The sequence below is a fragment of the Corylus avellana genome, chromosome 1 (assembly GCF_965113065.1).
Source record: "Corylus avellana chromosome 1, dhCorAvel1.hap1.2, whole genome shotgun sequence".
Lineage (NCBI taxonomy): Eukaryota > Viridiplantae > Streptophyta > Magnoliopsida > Fagales > Betulaceae > Corylus > Corylus avellana.
In genome coordinates, this window is record NC_142490.1 from 44073408 (window position 1) to 44099468 (window position 26061).

General features: G+C 36.6%; 1 protein-coding gene and 1 pseudogene across 1 annotated transcript; both read left to right on the forward strand.

Moving 5' to 3' along the window:
• Positions 1–4044: 4044 nt before the first annotated feature.
• LOC148589905 (cytokinin dehydrogenase 3 pseudogene) lies at positions 4045–5852 on the forward strand (annotated as a pseudogene).
• A 2440-nt stretch (positions 5853–8292) lies between these two features.
• LOC132170280 (G-type lectin S-receptor-like serine/threonine-protein kinase At1g11300) lies at positions 8293–11772 on the forward strand. The gene is made up of 7 exons (XM_059581197.2): positions 8293–9622; positions 9730–9837; positions 9926–10128; positions 10212–10422; positions 10665–10902; positions 10994–11144; positions 11255–11772. Exons 1-7 carry the CDS (start codon positions 8341–8343, stop codon positions 11567–11569), a joined length of 2508 nt encoding a protein of 835 aa, XP_059437180.2. The 5' UTR covers positions 8293–8340; the 3' UTR covers positions 11570–11772.
• The last annotated feature ends 14289 nt before the right edge of the window (positions 11773–26061 follow it).

Sequence of the window (26061 nt, forward strand, 5' to 3'; positions counted from 1 at the left end):
TCTTATCACCCTCTCTTCATTTATCTAATACTTTACTTGTTCCCTCCTTGTCCCACAAGTTATTGTCTGTTAGTTAAATTACTACAGAACTAAATTGTGTGGTGCTAATGTTTTCCGATTTCTGTCTTTTTCAAGATATTTTCACCAAGGAGATAATTGGGCATCGTACTAAGAAGGGGGGATTGTACTACATGAAAGATTTCAGTTTGGGTCGAGCACATCACGTATCTTCCTTGCCTGGTTCAAAGCCTCAACATATTTGGCTATGGCATCGTCGTTTGGGACATCCATCATTCGGGTATCTAAGGCATTTGTTTCCTAATTTATTTTCCAGAGACCTCTGAATTTAATTACTTGTATTTTAGCCAAAAGTCATAGAGCTACTTATCCATTAAGCATGAAGAAAAGTGATACCCCTTTTGTTTTAATTCATTCCGATGTATGGGACCATCTCTTATACCTATTGTATCTCGTGTATGTTGGTTTGTGATATATGTTGATGATTGCACCTGCATGACCTGCATATATCTGCTGAAACATAAGGATGCAGTATTTAGAGTCTTTCAGTCATTTCATGCTATGATTCAAATGCAGTTTTCCGCTCAAATCTGGATTCTCCGTTCAGACAATGGTGGTGAATATGTTAATCACCACTTTCATTCCTATTTTCAACAACATGGCCTTATACACGAGACCTCATGTCGCCAAACCCCACAACAAAATGGGGTAGTTGAACGAAAAAATCGACATATTCTTGAGACTGCCAGGGCCCTCCTCCTTGGCGCTCATGTCCCCATACGACATTGGCCTGATGCTGTTTCCACTGCTATCTATCTGATCAACCGCCTCCCTTCCAAACTATTAAACTTTCAAACCCCATTACAGTCCCTATCAGCCTTGGTTTCTCTACCTACAACCCTCATGATCTCTCCTAGCATATTTGGATGTGTTGCATATGTACACCTGCCTAAGAACTAGCGTACCAAACTTGACCCATGTGCTCTTCGGTGCCTATTCTTGGGCTATGCTGGGCATCAAAAAGGTACTGCTGCTTTGACCCTACTACTCAGCGTACTTATGTGACCATGGATGTCACCTTTCTGGAGGGCACACCATTCTACCCTTCCTCGGCCTTCACTTCTTCTCTTCAGGGGGAGACATTAGATGAAGAGTTGAAGTGGCTAACATTTGAATGGTTTGAAGATCGGAATAACACACAAACAATTGGCGAAGAATCAACAAATACATCTTTAGGGCAAGACATATCCTCTGAATCTAGAGGGTCTCCGGAAACTGAGCCTCCACCATCAGGAGAAGAACCAGAATCCCCCTGCCCCTTAGTACTTGCAGGTCCATCTCCTGAGACTATTCTTGAGGTAAGTAATATCGGTACACCCTCCTCTACAAATGTCATAGATACTTCCGCTGGATATAACTTACCTTTCAGGCATAACTGGGGCAAGCCACCAAATAGATATTCTCCTGATATTGAGGAAAGAAGATCAAGGTACCCAATTGCCAACTATGTCTCCACCGAAAAGCTACCTGAGCCTCTCAGGACATTTTCACATGAGCTTTCTGCATGTCATATCCCCACTATAGTTTAGGAAGCATTAAGGGATCCCAAGTGGACTAAAGCAATGGAGGAAGAAATGGAAGCACTACTAAAAAAGCAAACATGGACCTTGGTTCCACTACCCCAAGGAAAGAAGAAAGTCGAGTGCAAGTGGGTCTTCTCTGTTAAACACGAGGCAGATGGATCTATAGAACGATATAAGGCGAGGCTAGTTGCAAAAGGATACACTTAGGCATATGGTGTAGATTATCAAGAAACTTTTTCACCAGTAGCCAAACTAAATACAGTCAGGGTTCTGCTATCTCTAGCAGCCAACCTGGACTAGCCATTGCACCAATTAGATGTAAAGAACACATTTCTCCACGGTGACCTTGAAGAAGAAGTCTCCATGGATACTCCTTCAGGCTACACAGCATCTTCAAAGACTGAAGTTCTGTGCAAATTGCACCATGCACTGTATGGACTGAAACAATCACCTCGAGCATGGTTTTGGCGGTTTAGTCAAGCGATGAAAAACTATGGCTTCTGCCAAAGCAATTCAGATCATACATTATTTCTGAAGCACCGACGGGGTAAGGTAACAGCTTTAATTGTATATGTCGATGATATGATCATCACAGGATATGAGACAGAGGAAATTGCTAAGCTTCAGAAACAATTGGCAACCGAATTCGAGATGAAAAATCTGGGAGGACTTAAATATTTCCTGGGAATAGAGGTTGCTAGATCAGAACGATGTATTTTTCTTTCTCAGCAAAAATATATTTTAGACTTACTATGCGAGGTTGGAATGTTGGATTGTAAGCTAGCAGACACTCCAATTGTTCAGAATCACAAGCTCGGAGAGTATCCAAGCAAAATGCCAGTAGACAAAGGAAGATACCAGAGGTTAGTTGGGAAACTTATTTACCTCTCACATACCTGTCCTAATATTGCTTACGCAGTGAGCGTAGTAAGTCAATTTATGCACCAACCTAGTAAGAATCATATGGAAGCAGTAATCCGGATTTTACGATACTTAAAATCCTCCCCTGGAAAAGGGCTTATGTTTTCAAAAAACAACCATCTCAAAGTTAATGGTTATACAGACGTAGATTGGGCAGGGAACACCACAGATAGAAGATCCACCTCAGGCTACTTCATGTTCGTTGGTGGGAATCTTGTTACATGGAGAAGTAAGAAGCAAAAGGTGGTAGCATTGTCAAGTGTTGAAGCAGAGTTTCGTGGAATGGCTAAAGGACTTTGTGAACTTCTATGGCTCAGAAGACTTCTAGCAGAAATTGGATTTGCTCCTACCTCCAAGATGGACCTTTTTTGCAATAACAAGGCAGCTATTGCTATTGCTCACAATCCTATCCAGCATGATCGCACTAAACACGTGGAGATTGACAGACACTTCATTAAAGAAAATCTTGAAGCAAAGATAATTCGGTTTCCTTTTGTGAAGTCAGAAGACCAATTGGCGGATATTCTTACAAAGGCCGTATCAAGCAAGGATTTCTACAACTCACTAGACAAGTTGCGCAATGAAGAATTCGACGCTTCCACTTGAGGGGGAGTATTGGCATGAGTTGTCAATTAAGAATCAAATCAGAGAGATTATAGGAATAATTATAATTGTCACCCATAATTCTAGTCCTAAGATTTGTATAGCAAAGAATACCATATCAAATCTCTCTATATATGTATACAATATCCCTGTAAACGAAATAAGAGTGAATACAATGAAAGCAAAGTTGACAAGAGTTTCGTTCGCTACACGCTCGCTAAAGTGTCTGAACGTGTAGTGAACGTTGGCATGACATACTTTTACCTGTTCCAATGAAACCTTAACAGCCAATGTCATCCATCAATTAAGGAAGCATTTTTTGTGGAAACTTTCTTGGAATATCTTGCATCTTAGACCTAACATTTTCAGGGGTCTAACATTTTCAGGTTTTCCCCCAGCAAGATCCGGATATGCTTTGCTGCCCAATTTGTCAAGGCTCAGCAGAATCGTTCCATCACATATTTTTAGAGTTGCCCTTTTGCCAGAATTTTGTGGAGGAATTCTCGGTGGCCTCTAGATACCTTGGCCTTCTCCTCTCTTCCTTTTGTCTTCTGGGCTAAGGCTATTCTCAGCGCCCACTTAGCACTGGGTGTTCCTTGGAAAGAAGCCAGAAAATTTTCAGCTTTCAGCTTTGATAGTGATTGATCAAATATGGCTGGCTCGGAATAAATTGATTCATGATTCCATTCAACCAGCCCCCCTCTCGGTTTTGAAGCTTACGAAGATCACCACCCATAATCACCTCTCTGCGTGGAATTCTAGAGACCATGCCTCTTTAGATTGGGTTCCGCCCTCCTTGGGCTATCTCAAGGTGAATTTTGATGTGGCCATTAGGCCTAATTTTGATGTTGCTACTGCAAACCATGAAGGAAATTTTCTGGCTGTGAGTACCTTGAAGCTCCCTCCTATGGAAGTAGGCATGGGTGAAGCTCATGCAGCCCTTTTGGCTTCCAGATTTGTAGTCTCCTTTGGCTGCCCCCGCCTGATCATTGAAGGGGTCTCCCTGCTTACCATCCTTTCTGTAAAGGATCCCCACCTCTTCTTGGATTGGAACTCGATGCTTGTTATTTTCAGTATTCAGCTCCAATTGCTTTCCATCCTACACTAGAAAGCTGTGAAGATTTGTAGACGTGCGAATATAGGTGCACACTTCGTAGCTAGATGGGCCGCTCTCTACTTATTGTTCTGAACCATTCCCACTATTTCTCATTTTCTTTCCTTTATCAGATTAAGGAGTGGGCCAAGTGGCAAATACCCTCCTTTGTAATTTTCTTTCCCATTTCTCCTTTATTTGAATAAAAACAAAAAAAAAAAAACTCAATTAATAACAAAATCCAAAAAATCGTCATACTTCATACCAAAAACAAAGAAACAAAACCCCGCTCTCTCTCTCTCACCATCATTTTTTCAAATTCAGTCTAAAATTTAGAAAAGAAAAAAAGAAGCAATTTGAATAAAAATAATATATAAATTAGAATATAAAATAAAGACACAAAATAGACAAACGAAAGAACAAAACCATACAAAATAAAGACAAAAAAATGAAAAATAGTACTAATCTAATACAAAAGAACTATCTTTTCTCTATACTTTTTCCAATTTTAATAAATTTTATAGATATAGGAAGAAGTCTCGAAAAATACAGATTTCTTCTTCCCACCATCGTAAAAAAACAAATTACAAAGATAAGAAATTCTCTCTCGTAAAATTTATAATGAAAAAAATAATCAATTTAAGTAAAAATTAGGGAAAATTACAGTTTACCCCCCCAAAGTTGTCAGCGATTTGCAATTCCGCCTCCAAAGTTTCAATTTTTGCAATCCACCCCCCTAAAGTTTCAATTTTTTTCAATTCAAGCATTCCGTCAGTCAAAGCCGCTTTGACTGACGGAACAGTGATCACATGCAAGTCACGTGATCACTGTTGGTTGTTTTTTTCCCAAAATGCCCCCATCCCTACCTCCTCTTCTCCGCAGAGAGGAGCTTCATTTTTTTCCGTCATTTTTTGACAATGTTTTATTTCCTTTCTTGTATAGGAGCTTCAAGTTTTGGTGAAAGGGTTAAGCTTTCTTCCGGGGTTCATGTTTGAGAAAAATGTATCGTACGTAGATTTTGTGAATAGAGTGGGAAGGGAAGAGCAAATACTTAGATCGAAAGGACTATGGGACATTCCTCATCCATGGTTGAATCTCTTTGTACCAAGATCTCGTATCTCGGATTTCGATTCGGGTGTTTTTAAGATAGAACATCATTCTTAAACAAAACATTTATGCTGGACTCGTCCTACTTTACCCCATGAACCGAAACAAGTAAGGTTTTAATTTACAAGTTAAAATTCTTAACATATATATTTTAACATGCATATATATAAATTGACGTTAAATGTTTCATTTGCAGGTGGGATGATAACATGTCTGCGGTTATACCGGAAGAAGATGTTTTCTACGTTGTAAGTTTGCTGCGTTCAAGTGGCTTCAGTATGTGGGAGGCATTTGATCGACAAAATGAAGAAATATTGCAATTTTGTGAGAATGTTGGCATTAAGGTTAAGACGTATCTTTCACATTACGAGACACAAGAATCTTGGATAAAACATTTTGGCTCGAAATGGGGATCTTTTCAAGAGAGAAAAGCTCAGTTCGATCCGAAAATGATATTAGCTCCTGGACAGAGAATTTTAAAAAAATTCTCTGTTCCGTCATTTTGGGAAAAAAACAACCAACAGTGATCACGTGACTTGCACGTGATCACTGTTCCGTCAGTCAAAGCGGCTTTGACTGACGGAATGCCTGAATTGAAAAAAATTGAAACTTTAGGGGGGTGGATTGCAAAAATTGAAACTTTGGAGGCGGAATTGCAAATCGCTGACAACTTTGGAGGGGTAAACTGTAATTTTCCCTAAAAATTAATTAGGAAAGAAAATTAGGACAGAAAAACGAAAGTTGAAAAACAAAAACACAGGAAACAAGGAAAAAAAACACGAAGAAAAAATAGCAAAAAAAAAAAAGAAAAAAAGAAGAGATCGAGAAGAGAAACGTGAATACCAGCCGTCATCCACTTTGTTGGGCTATATGGAATTTCAGGAATCACATCATTCACATTGGGAAAGCTACAATGGACGATTTCCGTTGGATTTGATATTTCTTGTATACATTAATCACTTTCCTATTTTTTGAATCTTCAAAAGTTTTTCATTGTTAATCCTAAAAAAGGCTTTGTGATTTTTTATTAAGTTGGAAGGCTTCGAAAGTTTCTTGTTGTGCCAATTTTAGGTCACATTGATTTGCTAAGTAGACCGCTTATAATCTTATGTTTGGAAGTATTCTTAAAAGATCTCATATTTTCTCCTCTAATCGGATCAAGAATGAGAATGATCTTCCAATGTAACATTTTCCTGTAATTGACTAGAAAAAAGAAAAAAGCTAATGAATTTATCAAATACATCTTCTCTTAAGTCTTAAGGTTGGCAGCCATTCACGACAAATGGGTGGCTTGGTTGACGTTGACTGAAACTGATATGGGTTTTATAATTTTTTTTTTTTTTTTTTTTTGCAGTAATATTGGCCAACCTTGTAACATAAACATTATATGATTGTACATGCTGATGCGGATGTTGTTATTGAGAATAACCGTATGTGTATTATTGTTATCCGCTATATACATATTAGGTATTGAGCCTATTATAATCTTTTCGCCTTTTTTTGGGTCTCTATTAGAGCATATTTTAAATAATTTTAAAAATATTTTGGGCAAAGTTTAGTTTTTTATTTTAATTTTTTTTTAAGCCATAGTGTTTTAGATAAATTTCATATCATGATTCTACATTCCAGCTTAAAAATAATAAAGAAATTACAAACACTCCCGAATGAGTTCATCCAAAACATACAAACATATAAATTACAAAGTGCAGTTGGTGAATTTGCTTATATATATATATATATCCATTTGCCATTTGGAAAGGAAAATAAACGAGCAAAAATGGCAAAAGAAGCCATAGGATCAAAAAAAAAAAAAAGCCGACATATATACCCCCTTCAAACTACTACCTAATTATCAATGTTCCACCCAAACTATCAAAATTTGTCAATGCTCCCCCCAATAACGAAAGTACCCTTAATAAATTTTTTTTTTTTGTTAAAAAAAAAACACTAAAACTTTTAGAAAAAACCAAAAACTTAAAAAAAAAAAAAAAAAAAAAAAAAATCCAAAAGGTGGCAAATTTAAAATTAAAAAAAAAAAAAAAATCCTTTTTATAAGAAAAAAATTAAAAATTTTCGATTTTTTTTGTTATAAAAATTAATTATTATTATATTTTTTTTTTGGTTTTATAACTTTTTAAAATAAAAATTTCCGTTTTTAAAAAATTAAAAATTTTCGTTTAAGAAAATAAAATTTTCGTTTTCTACAATAAAATTAAAAAAAAAAGTTTTATTTTTAAATAAAAATTTCCATTAAAAAAAATTGATATTTTAAATCGTTTTTTAAAAAATATATAAAAAATTTCATTTAAAAGAATCGTTCTATTTAAATTAATTTTTTTATTTTATTTTAAAAAAATTATTATTATTTTTTAAATTTATAATGGTATTTTTGTCTTATTGAAAAATATATAGTGGCATTTTTATTTTTTTGCTAGCCTTGGGAGGGACATCCATAATGTTTTGGTAGTTTGAAGATGACATTGTCACATCTAAAAGTTTAGAGGGACATTGTCAATTGAGTAATAGTTTGAGGAGCAAACAAAAATTAGGTGAGCTTAGAGGAGCTCTCTTCATCATTTACTCTAAAAAAATTTAAGCCATAAAAATAATAAATTTAATTATTTCATTTATATTCTAACCCAATTATTATATTTACAACTTAAATGACGAATAAAATATAAACGTTGCCATATATTTGAACTTGAAATGTGTTGCTGACCTTGTGGATGATCTGAACTTGGACCGAAGCTTTATCTCTAACATTGCTGATGTTAGACCACTTTCATGGTGAAGACAATTGAAGCGTCCAAATATTTCAAGCCGTAGTCCAAAAAGGCAGCTTTGAATGATAGAAAGCCGAAAGCATTGACAAAAGAATGCGTTTGATAGAAATATCTGTCGAAGAAAAAGTACGAGGACGAGAAGCAATGGATCAATATTAATGCTCGAATCAATAATGCTCCTCGCTCCTGCCATTCAAAATCTGTATTCTCACAAACAAGAAGCGTTGAATCTATGGAACTTGTTCGAAGCACAAACTTGTCTGCTCTTCTTGTCTTGCTATCTTGCTTTTGTTTACAGTTTGGCTCTGCAATTGACACCATCACAGCAGCTAAATTCATCAACGACTCTGAAACCATCATCTCCAATGGGGGTGACTTCAAACTGGGATTTTTCAGCCCTCCAAATTCTACCGATCGGTATGTTGGGATATGGTATGCTGAAATTTCTGTGTTCACTGTCGTATGGGTTGCTAACAGAAACAAGCCCCTCAAGAATTCCTCTGGAATTCTTACCATATCCGAAGTTGGGAATCTGGTAGTGTTAGATGGGCAACAGAAGGTTCTCTGGTCATCAAATTTAACAAATTCTGTTGTCAATTCGAGTGCCCAGCTTTTAGATTCTGGAAACCTTGTCTTGCAAGGAAACACTACAGGGACATTCTTATGGGAGAGTTTCCAGCATCCTTCTGATACATTCATGGAAAATATGAAAATTAGTACGGATGTTAGAACGGGTAAGAAAGTGCAGCTGACATCATGGAAAAGTCCTTCTGATCCATCCATTGGAAACTTCTCTGCCGGTATTGAGGTTCGAAATATTCCTGAAATTTTCATCTGGAACGACAGTAACACATATTGGCGGAGTGGTCCATGGAACGGCCAGATCTTTATTGGAGTACCGGACATGGTTTCTGTATATCTTGATGGATTTAATCTTGTACCTGATAATGATGGAACATTCTATTTATCTTTTTCCTTTTCAAACGAGTCTTTCCCAACAAAATTTGTCTTGAATGCTCAAGGAAATCTACAGCAAACATATTCTGACACTGGAGATGATCATTGGGGGATCGGGTGGTCAGCTTTGAATTCTGACTGCGATGTTTATGGCAAGTGTGGGGCATTTGGAAGCTGTAATTCACAGAATTCACCAATTTGCAGCTGTATACCGGGGTTTGAGCCAAAGAACAGAGAAGAATGGAACAGAGGAAATTGGACTAGTGGATGTGTGAGGAGGAGACCCTTGCAGTGTGAGAGGGTGAACAATGGCAGTGATGGGGGCAAAAAAGATGGATTTTTGAAACTGACGATGATGAAAGTGCCAGACTTGGCAGATTGGTCATCTGCTCTTGAAGAAAAATGTAGAAACCAATGCTTGGAGAATTGTTCCTGTATAGCTTACGCATATGATTCGGGCATTGGTTGTATGCCATGGACAAGAAGCTTAATTGACCTACAGAAATTCTCGAGTGGCGGAGTTGATCTTTATGTTCGTTTGGCTTATTCAGAACTTGGTAAGTTGTTTTTGTTTTCTGTCAAAATTTATCTTATGCTTCAAATCATCCACTGCTGATGCAATTGTTTGGCTACTTTAAGTTTGATGTTCTGTCTGAATTTACAGATAAAAAGGAAAATGTGAAAGTAATCGTAACCGTCACAGTGATCGTAGGAGTAATATGCATTGGCATCTGTATTTACTTATTGTGGCGTTGCATGGCTAATCAAAAAGGTAATATGCACCTTCCTTTACACTTAGAAAATAATCTTGATTGCTACAGAGAGAGATTACTAACAACTATTGTATAAACGCCTAGCAGAGAAAAGGAAAATGAGGATGTTATTGTTCGACACGGGGGAAGCATATAAAAAATTTTCTGGTGAAGACAATCTTGAAGACAACGTGAACCAAGTTAAACTCCAAGAGCTACCGTTATTCAATCTTCAGGAGCTGGCAAGTGCAACAAACAACTTCCATCAATCAAATAAGCTTGGGCAAGGTGGATTTGGTCCTGTATACAGGGTAATAATGGTTGCTCTTGTAGAGTGTTATTACCTAACAACTTGAATATGTAGTCAACTACTTGGTTGTTTGTTTGTTTACAGGGAAAACTTTCAAGTGGACAAGAAATTGCAATAAAAAGACTTTCAAGAGTCTCTAGACAAGGGCAAGAAGAATTTATGAATGAAGTGGTGGTCATATCTAAACTCCAGCACCGGAATCTCGTTAAACTCCTTGGCTGCTGTGTTGAAGGGGAAGAAAAGATGTTGGTTTATGAATACATGCCAAACAAAAGTTTGGACGCATTTCTCTTTGGTTAGTTCATGCTTATGCCTTTGTTATTATCTTCCAATATTACAATCTACACTTATCTACATAGAGAGACAACATTGAAATGATATTCTTTGATTGTGGTATCTTAGTCTTTAGATACATACTTTTCTTATGTGACTTCGCCGAATTTACTTCTTTTACAAACATGACGGAAGTTCACACTGCAAGTTCATTCCGAGTGTACTTCCTTTTTCGTATTTGGTTAATTTGAATAATTTCCTTAGATTCAATCAAACCGAAACTACTAGATTGGAGAAGACGCTTCAACATTATCGAGGGAGTCAGTCGAGGTTTGCTGTACCTTCATAGGGATTCCAGATTAAAGATTATTCATAGAGATCTAAAAGCAAGTAATATCTTGTTGGACGAAGAGCTAAATCCAAAAATATCAGATTTTGGTTTGGCTAGGATTTTTGGGGGCAATGAAGATCAGGCCAATACTAAAAGGGTCGTTGGAACATAGTAAGTACCTTTGTTTGGCCAAATTCACAAATATAATTACACTAATATTTCATGTAACAATATTTGAATGTGTCTTATTGTTAAAACTCAGCGGGTACATGTCCCCTGAATATGCAATGGAAGGGCGATTTTCAGAGAAATCCGATGTCTTTAGCTTTGGAGTGTTGTTACTCGAGATTGTTAGTGGAAGAAGAAATTCTAGCTTTTATGATGATGAGGAGGACATGAGCCTTCTAGGATTTGTAAGTCTCCCTTTTATCATTGCCTCATTTTTTTAAGAACTTCAACTGCATGTTTCTTATGAGTTTTAGTATTGATGCTAAGAATTTCAATCCTGTTTTCATGTTTTCAGGCATGGAAAATGTGGAATGCAGACAACATTGTGGCCTTAACAGACCCAATAATACGTGAACCATGCTTTGAAATGGAAATTTTAAGATGCATACGTGTTGGGCTGCTGTGTGTGCAAGAATTTGCCAAAGATAGGCCAAGTGTATCCATTGTTATTTCCATGCTTAAAAGTGAGATTATTGATCTACCTCTTCCAAAGCAACCTGCATTCACCGAAAGACATATTGCCCCAAATGCTGGCTCCTGTCAACCCAACCTAAGTATAAGTAAATACTCTGTGAACAATGTTACTGTTACAATGGTTCAAGGCCGATAGCTACAATCTGTTCTTTGAAAAAAGCACTTGGTGGTTATAGGTGTTGAAGACTTTACCAAATCACCTCTTGGCTTTCCCCAGGGTTGTTTGTATGACTCTTTGGAAATTGTAGTTGCTTTGTGATCTTGTTGTCCCTGTTCTACTTTGAAGAGGAATTGCCGTCATCCACTTTATTGGGCTATTTGGGCTTCCACCATTATTCATTTAATTGCTACACAGTCGAAGATTGAGGAAAGCTACAATGGACGATTTCCTTTGGATTTTATATGACTTATCTTGGATAGTCACTTTCCTAGAAAACTCCTTACCCATCTTGTTGCATATACATGGAGATATATTTTACATTGTTAGAGTGCGTTAGGTATTGCAATTTCGCATTTTAAAATTATGATTTCAAACTAAATTGTAAAAATTTGATCGTTTAGAATTACATTTTTAAAAAATTGTGATTTAAAAACGTTTAAAAGACTGGGTTTCAAATTACAGGCAATTGGGTACGTTTTAAAAACGCATAATTTTATAAGCTAAACTGCAATTTTGCCAACACTTACCTATATTTTTAAAAATTACATTTTCAAGTCGCATATTTTATTATCATGATGTTAAAATCACACTTTTTAAAATCGCCAAATTCAGACGGACCCCAATCTTACAAGTTAAGCATTGCTAAAGCCTTTACACTAATTGTTTTTTGTTTTTTGTTTTCACAGGCCAAATCATGTTCACTACTCAAGTAATAAAATGTGCAGTTTGAAAAAAAAGTGATTTCAAAATGCAATTTATAGAAAAAAAAAGTATTACATATATTCCCAAATGCTTACTCTTTATCGTGGAGGCAATGAAATACCCTTGGATAACATAATAAATGAACGTATATGTAGTATTTAATGGAGATTTTTATGGCCATGTTAGGGAGTAAATACTTGAGAGTGACCATTGGAGAATATATGTAGCATTTTTTTGTAATAAAAAACGCAATTTTTAAAAACACTAAAATTTTTTAATTTGAAAATAATAGTGCATTAAAATACCTTTAAAATTGTGTCACCCCTTTACTTATTACCCAAAAAGTTTTCACATTTTCAAATGACCATCTTTTCCAAACATTCTCTCAATGAGTCACATGTTACAATTTTATTCAAAAGTGCGCATTTGACCTTCAAAATCATTCACAACGAAAGGAAGACTTTCCACCCAGAAAATTGATATCAGCCAACCGGCCAGGCTGTAACATGCATGGTTTATTGGAAGGCCAGGGCTCATGAAAGTCAGTCAGGTTGATCCTTGAAAAGTGTTTATAATTGTCAGCTTCATTTTGGAATAGTTTACAAATAATTAATCATACCTTAAAAATAAATAAATAAAATCTTAACCCATGAGGCCCACAAATGTTTTGAAAATTGCAGTCGTTTACCCTTATGATCACTGGGAGCTCCACCCCAAGGTTAAATTGAAGGTGGTTTTTTTTTTTTTTTTTTTTTTTTAATATATAAGTAAATTGAAGTAAATTTTGATGATGGGTATATTCTCTTTGTTGTAGATCGACTTGGGTCTTTTTTTGAAGGTGCATAAGATGATCACACTATTATAAGTGTGGTCATACCCACACCAGATTGTATAATATATACAGGAAGGTAATATAACTTCCAGTGGAGGTAACCGGTCAAGAGACATAACTCTTGGTCAAGAGTTAAGTTGGAACTCTATAAATAGAGTCTCATGAGAACACAAACACTATCTCAATCTTACGTTCATTAGTTTTGTTACGTACAGAATGTGTGTTCAAGTTCTCTTGATCTCCACAGGATTTTCACCCTAACGGGAGAAATCCTTCCTGAGATTAATTATACAAGATCCTACGATCGTTAAGAATCCAACAGTGGTATCAGAGCCAGGTTGTGGAGGATCAAGAGAATCAAGAAAATTCTGCAAATACTCATGCAGATGCGTGAGATCGAAAGTCTGCCATCTGTTTGTGGGTGAACAGCGACAGATGTTGGTGTCTCTCAAAGCCAAGTCTGAGTCGCTGGTCACCGGCGAGGAAGCAGAATGGGTAGACCTGAAGGCGTCTTCATCTGGGCGCTCTTTTGTGAACACGGTTTCTTTCCCATGCGATCTGGGTTTGGAAACTAGAGGGATTGCTTCTCTCGGTGGGGTTTATGTTGTTTGGTTTTCTCTGTGACTGCGGATTGGGATTGTGGCTGCCCATGCGATTGGGTTGGTTGTCATGCCGCCAGAACCATTGCACAGGAATCGGAAGGAGTTCTTCAAGAAGAGGAAGAGGAGGCCGTCGTCAATGAGAATAAGGCTGCTGAGGATAAGGGTCCCAAGAGGAGGAATCGGTGGGACCAGTCCCAGTACGAGGGGGCTGCCACGGCGGAGTGGCTACCGAGGATCGCTGGACGGCTAAGATCGCTGTCGGTGTCGGACTTTTGGTTTCAGTCTTGTTGGAGAAAGTCGGAGGTTTTGTCTCTGGTTTCATCGTGCTTGCCTGTGAAGGAGAAGCGCGAAGAGAAGGCACCGGTTCAACCCACAGTGTCGGCGATTATTTGGCTTTTAACTAAAACCATTTTTTTTCGATGAAAAAGGTGTAACCATTGAGACGCGAACTCGCACCCATTGAGAAAAGGAAGGCATTGTATTCTCGGATTTGGCAAGTGAGAAAGAATAGATTATGGGACTTTGTTCTTTTTACAAGGAATTAAATAGAGTGTTTGTTCGGTGAAGACAATGATGGAGAAGCAAGCAAGGATGGTCAGTCGGGATTCACTAAAGAAGACGGACTGCAGGAAGAGATTTTTCGAGAAAAAATCCCTAACAGACCCAGAAGGCACCGGTTTGGGTAGAGAAAGAATCGGAGAAGAAAAAAGGACATTCAGAGGAAGAAGACAATGGTGGAAACAAATTTCAAACACGGTTTAATATTTGTTTGGTTAAAGTGAAACTTAAGAAGCTCATGGCCTAATGGTTGAGGCTTTGCGCAAGAGTATGACGAGGAAGAACACACCGGTTCGAACCACGGCATTGGTGGTTTCTTTTCTTTTTTTTTTAACCTTTATGCCGTTTCGGTCTTGGATCGGGTCAACCGACCCGCTCCACTCCTCCTGGAGCACGCCCACCATAACGATCCATCAGTGCAGCCCAACCCGTTAGCCCTTCGGCTCCGGCCCAAAATGGAGCCCGACCTGCAAAAGCCCGATTCGTTGAAAAACAACCGGCAATTAAATTGTCAGACCCGCCAAACCGCCATACCCGAGAACCGGTCCGGGATTCAACCCGAATCAGAACCTGTCCAGCACCAGAAAACCGCCCGGTTCATCTGAACCGGCCGATTCAAGAGGGTTTTAGTAATTTTGCTCGTTCTAGCTCGTTTTAACTTCGATTTGGTTCGTTCAAAAACCGTTGGAAAGCTTATTCGAAGGGCAACAGCGCTACAGGTTTATGTAGAGGGTACAAAATCTACTATTCTGAGAGAAGATTGATAGAAAGTAGTTATATTATCTTTCTTCAGAATATCAACTAAATTACTCCTATGAAAATGATCTAACTTTCACAAAATGTAGATTCTCAATGTCTAGAATTACAAGATACTCCATTACAAGATGAACAAGACACATATGTTCAAAAGAGTGGGAGTAAAAGAAAGTTTAAAAATCAATTACTTGTGGATGCAAGTGATGGAAACAGTGGGAGTAAGAGATAAAGGCAACTGTCAAGTATACTCAGAGATCATTATGTTTTGAGTGATAATGACACAGTGGTATTTGAAGTTCCACCAAGTTATACTGGAAATAGGATATGAGATGAGTTCGTTAAATCATTGTGTTTACACATAAAGGTGCCAAGATAAGTTAATAATATAGCCATTATATGTTAATGGTATATTGTTAGCTGATAATTGTTCAGATATGATGAATGAAATAAAAGGCATTTTCAAGATCCAAATTTTAAAATGAAAGACATGGGTAATGACACTCATGTTCTTGGTACAAGAATTTCTGGATATAGAAATTCAAGATTATTGTTTTTGGATCGAAAATTATCTGAATAAAGTGTTCAAAAGGTACAATTTGGAGAATTGTAAAGTTTTGAGCACACTTGTCTGCGAAGAGCAAAGTGACTATGTGCTCTAGAAATGAGGAGTAAATAACAAAGAAATGAAAATGTCTCCTATGCCCAGGCTATGGGCATCCTCATGTATGTTATGACAAGTATTAGTGATGCAGGTTTTGCAGGTTATCTAGATGATAAAAAAATTTACAAGTGAATGCATATTTCTATTTGGTGGAATGGTTGTTTCTTGGTTTCAGAAAGAAACAAGGCTGTGTTGCGGAGTTCACAATGGAGCTTAGTACATTACATGCAGCACAAAGGTAAGTAATTTGGTTTGGATTTAATTTTTTGTCGACAATTTAATTTAGGTATACCTAGTAGACCAATAAATGTGTTTTGCTATAATAAGTCTGCTATCTCTTTAATAAAAAGTGGAGCACATAGCTCCAATGACAAACACATTTATAGAAGTTATCACTATATTCAAGATATAGTGGAGAAAGGTGAAATAAAGGTTGAATTTACTTCATCAATAGAAATGGTAGTCAATCCTATGACCAAGGGATTGCCTCTGGATAAATTCAGAGGGCATGTAGCAACAATGGGATTTAAATACACCTAGGTGAGAGCTACATGGTTTGACGCATAGTCGGAAGGATCCGGGGACGCCTGGAAGAAAGATTTTATGCACTTCTGCCTAATGGGAAAATAATTGGTCAGTTAAGGGCAGATGACACTAATGAGGTACGGATATTACATCTCACATAAATGTAAAGTCCACTGAAAGGCATTATGTTGAGATTGGATAGTATCTATGCTCAGAGAGTGGAAAAAGACGCTAATAAGGTGTATCAAGGAAAACCATAGGAATAATGGCTTTAAAGGAAGTACTTGATCAAAAATTTAGCGCAGATTGACACATGGTTTTGTGTACGATTGAAGTCGTCAATTGTGGAATGGGTGTGGACTATACTCCCAACCATGGAGAATTGATGCCGTTCGTTTGAGAGATAGCGAAATGAAGTCATCCCTAATATACTATCGGTAAGGAAGTATATGGTAAAGGATGCGGTCAGATAAGATGACGAAAACGTGCTCACGTATAGCCATGTCATGATCTGACGACAATCTGTAGGTTTTACAGATGAGAGTTGGCATGGGGCAAAATTATTACTACCATGGTAATCATGCTCAACTAATGGTAAAAACGGCATAATCAGAAGGATTCAGGGAATGCCTGAATGAATGATGGTATGCGTTTCTTACGCCTCATTAAATGTAATGAACATTCTTGGGTGAATGACACTTGTGAATATAGATATCATAAACAGACATAAATGTGTAAAGTCCACTTAAAAGCATTATGTTAAGTTTGGTATAACATCTATATATCGATAGTCATCGGAAAGAAGTGTCAATGTAAATCTCAAATAGGGATAACCTTGGAGATAAGAAATTGAATGAAAAATTCAATACAAGTTTACATATGGTTACTATGTAAAAATCATTAATTGTAGTTTGGGTGTGGACTGTATTCCCAACTATGGATAATTAATGTTATTTGCTTAGATAATATAGCAAGTAAAGTCACCACTAGTATGTCGTCGGTAAGACACATATGGTAAAAAGGTGCAATTAGATGAAATAACATAAGTGTGTACACATCAAAGATGTTATGATTTGATTATTGTCTGCAAGCGTTAGCAGATAAGGAGTTGACATGTTTTAAAGTACCAAAGTTAAACATGTACAACTAGGGTTTTATTACCGATCATAATAGTATGATCAAGTGGGAGATGAAGGTGCATAAGATGATCACACTATTATAAGTGTGGTCATACCCACACCAGATTGTATAATATATACAGGAAGGTAATATAACTTCCAGTGGAGGTAACCGGTCAAGAGACATAACTCTTGGTCAAGAGTTAAGTTGGAACTCTATAAATAGAGTCTCATGAGAACACAAACACTATCTCAATCTTACGTTCATTAGTTTTGTTACGTACAGAATGTGTGTTCAAGTTCTCTTGATCTCCACAGGATTTTCACCCTAACGGGAGAAATCCTTCCTGAGATTAATTATACAAGATCCTACGATCGTTAAGAATCCAACATTTTTTACCCAAATGAAGGTGAGGTCCAGTCCATGCAGTCAATTTTGCTGGTAAAATAACAACTCATTCTTGAAGAAGATTCTCTCATTCATTCTTAATTAGTGTCCAAAATAGTAACCTTACATATACTTGGAGAATTTCTCCAATTCAGGGGCAGAACTATTTTAATTAAGGGTTCCCTCTTTTCTTTTTTAAATACCTTTATAATCCTTTCAAAATCAAAATTTTAACCCCCCACTTAAAATAATTTAATTTAGTTTTGCCCCTCTCTCATCCAACTAAAATTCAAGTTTTGCCCTTGCCTTCTGATACATTTGGTCTAGACTAGACTCAGCTCTCTCAACAACTAGTCAGCTACTAAGATTGACAGGAGCGCTAACTTCTACCGCTAGATAGTAGCAAAACTCTCATTGGATGCCTTTTTGAGGCCTTTGTGTGTGCGTTTTTAGATCTGTCTGGATTATATTTGTTTCATAGTTTCTATGCTTTTCAGTTCTGTTGTTTGTTTTGGGTATTGGCTTATCTATTGATATTTAAAACAGGCTATTGAAATAAAAAAAATACTACACATTCTCTCAAGTGTTAACTTCTTGATGTGGCAATAAAAGTCACTATTAGATATTAAATGTACCTTCATTGTGATTCTATCAAATAATAATATTTGCTGACACGCCAGTGAATGAGTAATCAAGAATGAAGACCTAGTAGTACTCCACTTGAAATAAAGATCATCAATAGAAACTTGGATTCTCAACAGAACATGAATCTGGAGCCTACTTGAACTAGGCCTGCCGCCTTCCAATATATGACGAAGTCTTTGGAAATTCTTGGCCTAAAAGATAAGTGAAATGGTAATATAATATGTTGGGGTCTCATTTAAGTTAGAAAATTATGCTTGCGTGTTTCAACCTAGTACACTTGAGAGTAAAATATTGGTAAGATAATATGTTGAGCTGTCATTTAAGTTAGAAAATTATATATGCTTGTGAGTTTCAACCCAATACACTTGAAGTAATTACTCTCTCTTGTGACAATTATCCTGTGTATATAATGCTAATTAACTACTTCACAGTCAAAGATTTTGGAATACTACAACGGACGATTTTCTTTGGATTTGGTATGACTTATGTCTTGGAAAGTCACTTTCCAAGAAAATTCCCGACCCATGTTGTTACATATATATAGGAGATATATTTTACATTGTCAATCTTACAAGTTAAGCATTGCTAACCCTTTTATTTATTTTTTATTTTCTTATGAAGATATATTTTTCCCAGGCCAAATCATGTTGATCGAAAACACAATTAAGCTAATGAATTTATCGAATAGAAATTCTCTCATGTCTTAATTAAGATAGGAATTATGTATTTTCATGAGAAATGGGTGGCTTGGTTGACAATGACTGACTTTCCACCAGGAAAATGATATGGATTTTGAAAATCTCCTAGTAGCTCCAAATAATACCTAGAGGGGTGAACATGTGTTTTTAGGCAAATCACAACAAATATTAGCAAATTAAAATTAAGAACCACAAACAAAATCACCAAAATTAACTAGAGCATAAGCAAAGCAAATCAAGTCCATGGGTTTTGGTAAATAAGTGAAATTTTTTTGAAAAATTATTTAAAAGTAAAACCACTATATGACAACCAAACCAGAAAACTCATTAATTATAGAAGAATTAAGTTGCACACAGTTTATATTTCTGAAAATTTTGTAACAAAACTTTATGTGTACCCCGAACAAACAATCGGTTTGTTTCTACCGCAGTAGCTTTAGAACTCTGGCCAATTCTTCTATTGAGTCTCTTCTTACAACCTAAAACTCCAATGGTTTGAAGGTTTTCGAAATTTTGTGCGGTTTAATCAAACTATAAGAGAGGTATGAACTTGAAGGCATAAGTATTAAGGAATTCTCAGCTCCTAGCTCACAAAATATTGGCCTTAAGGTTTAGAAAAAATTGTACACTCTTGTTTATATAGACCCTAAAAAAATTTTAAAGTCGGCTTTTAGATGAGTAAGTGGGCTCATTCAAATGCAGCTAGGTTTTCAAGGATTCCTAATTGGAACAAGAAGAGTACCACTCTAATAATTCCCCCAAAATTATGAATGAAAAAGCTTATACCCCAAAGTAGCTACGCTCAACCTTTTGTTCAAAAAAATTTATTTAAAAAAAAATGAAAATCTTATGATTAATTTTATTAGTTTGCCTTTGTAAAGGTTTCTTGGTTTTTGCTTATAGAACTAAAAGTTTTATATAGTAAAACCACGTGCTGCACTCATGTCTCATGGTCAAGTGGACAGTTGGAGCGTCAAAGTTCATGTCCAAATATTACAAGTGTTAGAATAAATCAATAACAAATTTGTTCTTTCTCCATAACATGTATAAATAAATCTAACAATGTCATACCTTCAATATTCTCATGGCAAGCTTTCAATATCTACTTTCATCAATCTCCTGTAGATGCCCAAACATATAGAAGAAGACTGTGTTTTGTGTGTGGAGAGAGACTATTTCTCTCAACCCTAATTTTCACATAATAACCTAGTGAAGCGTAATGGGCAAACTTCACTTGTGTATAGGGTGAGAGTAAATGGCTTTCTCATGCGTCCACAAAATTGACTCATCCTATTATAGGCCCAAAACAAAACAAATGACTATGCTAATCCACCCAAAAGGAATAAATACACCAATCTCCCACTTGGACAGCATAAGTATTTAACCACAAGATAAACATAAATAAGCATTCTAAACACATAACCCGATCAAAATGTATTTGCAAGTAACAAGTTATAATACACCGATAGGATGCATGACATATAACAAGTATTTACAATCATGTAACCAAGGAAAATAGAATGCAAGTGTATGACACAAATAACGTTATCATTATAGTGATATTTTCAAATGAAGCCCACTAAGACTAATACACAATGTCTCACCGAGACTCACACACTATGTCTCGTATCACAACATCAATGCCACATTTACCAACAATGCACGCAAATGGCAACACAAAAAATACTCATGATATATACAAGGCACATAACTCCCACTAACTTAATAGAACAAAAGACTCTAACAACCCCATATGAGTCGCATGCTCCTGAAACACTATAGGAGCTAAAACCCTTGGTTAGTCGGTCCGCCAACATATGTTATGTGGGAGCACTACACAAACGTGAGATTCAGTTAACTTTCTTTCTAACAAACAAATATATTATGTCAATATGCTTGTATTGCAAGGAGCTCCTAGTATTGTGAGAGAAAGAAAAAATTCTGCAAAATTAACTCAAAATATCTCTAATGGCATCACAATGGCATGTGGAATACCTAGCCCAGAGATGAAATTTTGCAGTCATGTATGCTAATGTGTAGCCTCACAATAAGCTACACATTATGTCTTCATAGTTGAGGAAGCTATATGTGTTTATATGACACTGTTTCACAAAATAGTTCTTTCCACCATCATAAATACACTACATGCACAGCCAAAATAATCGGCATCACAATATCCAACTACATCAAGAATATGGATTACCGTTACGTTGGCACAAAAGTCCTTAGCACTCCCACAAGTACCTTAGTACTTCTTTACAGCTTTCCAGTGACTCAAGTATTTCCCAAGTACACCAACAATATAATCATATGATTTTATATACATACTTAAGTGCATATCAAGCTGCACACAGTTAACACAAATATGATTGCTTGAGGCTCTTGAAACTTGGAAGTTATCACATTTTTATAATATGTGTCTTTCCAAGAGAGATATGCCAGGATTGTCAGGATTGAGGATGTCACAAGAAATTTATGATGCATATAAAACCAGAAATATGTACTCATAAATATCCTCATTCACCAAATAGTAAGCTTTTTATCTTACACATGCTAGAGTTCAAAATACACATTGCACTCTTATACATTAATTTTATCTCAAATTCATGCTAGAGACTCTAGCACATAATGAACTCTTACGCACTATTTTTATGGCAAACTCATGCTAGAGTCTGCAACACACAATTGACTTTTACACATTATTTTTATCCCACTTTCATACTTGAGTCTTTAATACATAATGAACTCTTACGCACTATTTTTATGTTAAATTCATGCTAGAGTGTGCAACACACAATTAACTTTTACACATTATTTTTATCCCAATTTCATGCTAGAGTCTTTAACACATAATGAACTCTTACACACTATTTTATATGTCAAATTCATGCTAGAGTCTGTAATACACAATTGACTCTTACACATTATTTTTATCTCAATTTCATGCTAGTCTTTAACACATAATGAACTCTTACGTACTATTTTTTTTTAATTATTTTTTTTTATCTCACATTCATGGTAGAGTTTGCAGCACACAATTGACTTTTACGCATTATTTTTATAAGAATTATATGTTGGAGTCCGTAATACAAAAAATGGACTGCTATGCATGATAAAGCAAAATAATTAAATACAAAGACTTAAAATGACCTGCTATCGAGAGGATAAGATTGGGCAACTAAGTGCAAAGTATCTAACCAATTTCTTCATCATCCCAAGCATCCTACCATATAATAATTTACCGATAGGGTAAAGTTATTATCCATATGGACCTTGGTATAATTGTTACGATTCACAAAATAATAACCCTAAACTTATTCATTTTGATGTACAACAGCATATCCACATTGAAACACTAAATCCCAATAATTAATCATGATTAGTCCCACGACAGGCGGGTACATAAACACTAAAAATCATTGGTTTAGTCTACAACAATAATATCCACATTAAATTGAAGGTTCATTTATCTCAAAATGGATATCATAATAAATGCACGTAGTTCAACTTCAATTAGAAGATAACAGAAAATCATAAATATTACTTCCAATCATAATCAAAATGAACATCAGTCATAAATTGTATTTCACATTTAAAAAAAAACATGAAATCCATTTATTTGTCTTACTTAAGCTCTGTTTACTTTGATGTAAAATGGTTTCCGTCAGAAAATATTTTCAGGGAATCAATTTTCCCTAAAAATGTTTTTTGTCGAAAACATTTTACGGCAATTACTGCGCACACGAAAAATAAATTTTTTTAATATTTTTTTTCCAATAAGGTCCCCACAGGGACCTGCATGAGACTTGTTCGAAACCCCACAGGGACATGCCCGGGACCCTGCCAGGACTTGACCAGGACTTGACCCGGAGTTGATCGGGACCTAATTGGGACCCGTCTAGGACTTGACTAGGATCCACCCGGGACCTAGACGGGACTTGACCGGGCAAGTCCCGGACAGGTCCGGTCAAGTCCTAGTCGGGTCCCGAGCAAGTCCTAGGCGGGACCCAGGCAGGTCCTTGTTAGGTCTCGATCAAGTCCCGGTCAAGTCCAGGGCAGGTCCGGTCAAGTCCAAGGCGGGTCCAGGTCAGCTCCCGGGTGGGTCCCGGGTAAGTCTAGGTCAGGTACCGGTCAAGTCCTAGTGAGGTCATGGTCAGGTCCCCGTCTAGTCTTGGCGGGGTCCCAGGCAGGTCCTGGTAGTGTCCCGAGCAAATCCTGGTTAAGTCCCAGGCGGGTCCCGGGCAAGTCCTGGGCAGGTCCGCAGCAAGTCCCGGACGAGTCCCGGTCAAGTCTCGATCCGGTCCCGGGCAAGTCCCGGTCAGGTCCCAGGGGGTCCCGATTAAGTCCTGGCGAGGTCTCGGTCAAGTATCGGGCAGGTCCCGTGGAGGGTCCCAAGCGGGTCCTAGGCAGGTCCCGGTAGGGTCCCTACTAGGCCCCGGGTGGGTCCCGATAAGTCCCGGTCGAGTCCTAGTCAAGTCCCTGGCGGGTCCCGGTCAAGTCCCGACGGGGTCTCGGGCAGGTCCTAGTGGTGTTCCAGGAAAGTCCCGGTTAAGTCCCAGGTGGGTCCCGAGTAGGTCCTGGGCAAGTTTAGGGCGGGTCCCGAGCAAGTCCCGGACGGTTCCCGGTCAAGTACCAGGTAGGTCCCGCGAGGGGTCCCAGGCCGATCCTAGGCAGGTCCCGGCTAGGTCCTAGGTGGGTCCTGATCAAGTCCCGGTTAGTTTCCTGGCAGATCCCGGTGGGGTCCTAGTTAAGTCCCGAGCAGGTCCCGGGCGAGTCCCAGTCAAGTCCCAGGCAGGTCCCGGTCCAGTCCTAGTCAAGTCTTGAGCAGGTCCCGAGTAGGTCCCGTTCAAGTTCGGTCAGGTCCCGGGCAGGTACTTGCGCGGTCTCGAGCGGGTCCTAGGCGAGTCCTGGTCAAATCCTGGTGAGGTTCTGGGCGGGTCTTGGTAGGGTTCATCAATTTAAGAATGAGATGGTCACAGTCGGAAAATTGTTTTTTCCGAAAATTAAAGAAGAATTTTTGGTCAAAAGGAAAATATTTTCCGTTGACCACTATTTTACGTTGAAGTAAACACCGTAAAATACGGAAATCATTTTCTAGAAGCCATTTTACGTTGAAGTAAACTGAGCCTTATTCCAGAAATATTTTGAAATAACTCATTAAAATTATTACCAAGTACACCTTTACAATGATAAAGACACAACATATTGAATAATTACTTGATAATCATTATAAAATATTCTGGACAAAAATTGATTTTGTTCATTTAAATAAGAATTTAATATTCGCAAATAATCTCTAGATTTACACCAAGATATCTTTCAAACAAGGTAGAGATTTAACCAATGGACACAAAATAATATTCAATTAAAATAACACAAAACCGTAGCAACCACCAAATTATACCACATGTACAGCATCACTGAATTACAATAAGGGTAATGATGCATGATGTATTAAACATGCCGATGTTCTCAAAGTTCGCAAAAAATCCTTTATTGAATTAACGATAAAATCCAATAATTTATTGCAGTTAGTCCCACGATAGGTGAGAGCATAACTGTTAAAATCGTCAATTTTATTCGTAATATAATTATTCGTTAACAAAAAACCATTTATTTAATTTACGATAAAATCCAATAATTTATCACAGTTTATCCCACAATAGGTGGGAACATAACCGGTCAAAATCATCGATTTTATACACAACACAATTATTCATATTGTACAAAATTCCTTAATCTCAATAGGAATGTATATAAATTTCACAACCAATAATACATGCATCCTTTATTTATTTATTATAGCACATGCCTTACAATTATTATTTGTTCATAACTAAATATTTTAGAATCACAAATCTAATGAATAATGTATACAAAACAATACGTGTATACAAAATAAGCTAATATTAACATTTGTTTTCTTCAATATAATACTTACCTTTTTCTTTTCATTTCCTAATATGGGACGTAGTATTTACACGTGCATTTACAACAAATCCTTCCTTCATGTGTGAGTCTCTTTTACATGAACTCAACTCTCTTATATGTGAGTCATTTTACAAATTATAGAGTGTCACGTGTACAAGAGTTATACCAATTGCATTTTATCAACTGATAGGTTGGGACCAAAGTTTTATGAGAAAATGTATAACTTACTACTCCCATAAGATGACATATCTCCAAGAAATAATACTCAAAATCTCTTGGGTCAAAAACGCTTGTTGTTCATGACAAAGGAAATAAAAAAATTTTGATTGTATGTTCCACATTTAACACATATGCAGGAAATTGTCAAATCGTGCACCATAAAGTTTACATTTTTATGTTGAACATAAATATACCGTTTAACAACATTAACAATTTATATTCGACAAAAAATATTTCAATCAAAATAAACATCACATATGATTGAAATAAATATCAATGGAGTTTTCAAAGCCCTCATTTTTTGGGATAAAAATAATATGTATACTCAAAACCATATGTATACATAGAAAAACAAAACAATGTGTATATTTACAAAAATAAAACATATTGTTGAAATAAATATTGCACAAAAAACTTATCAATCTCAAAATAAATACGACAATTGAGACCAATCTCATTTTCGCCAAAATCCTCATATCCAATAAAACCAAGTTTATAAAAATATAAACAACTCATAGTTGAACATAAAAAAGACATGAATATAAGATAAGTTTACACAAATTTAATCTTTAACTGCTTTGTTTGATAAATATGTAAATTAATGCCAAAGTAAAAGTCTCATCTCTCCATCACATATGCGCACACTATTGAAGTTCACACATAACTCTATCACATGTCCATCTTTAACTTTTTATTTTTTTATTTTATTTTATTTTTTTAATAAAAATTAAATCCTTATGCTTCGACTTCCACTTTAGCAATCATAAACTAAAACACAAAGATTGTTACTTTGAACAAGTCGGTACAAAAACCAAATCCACAATTCAAGAAAA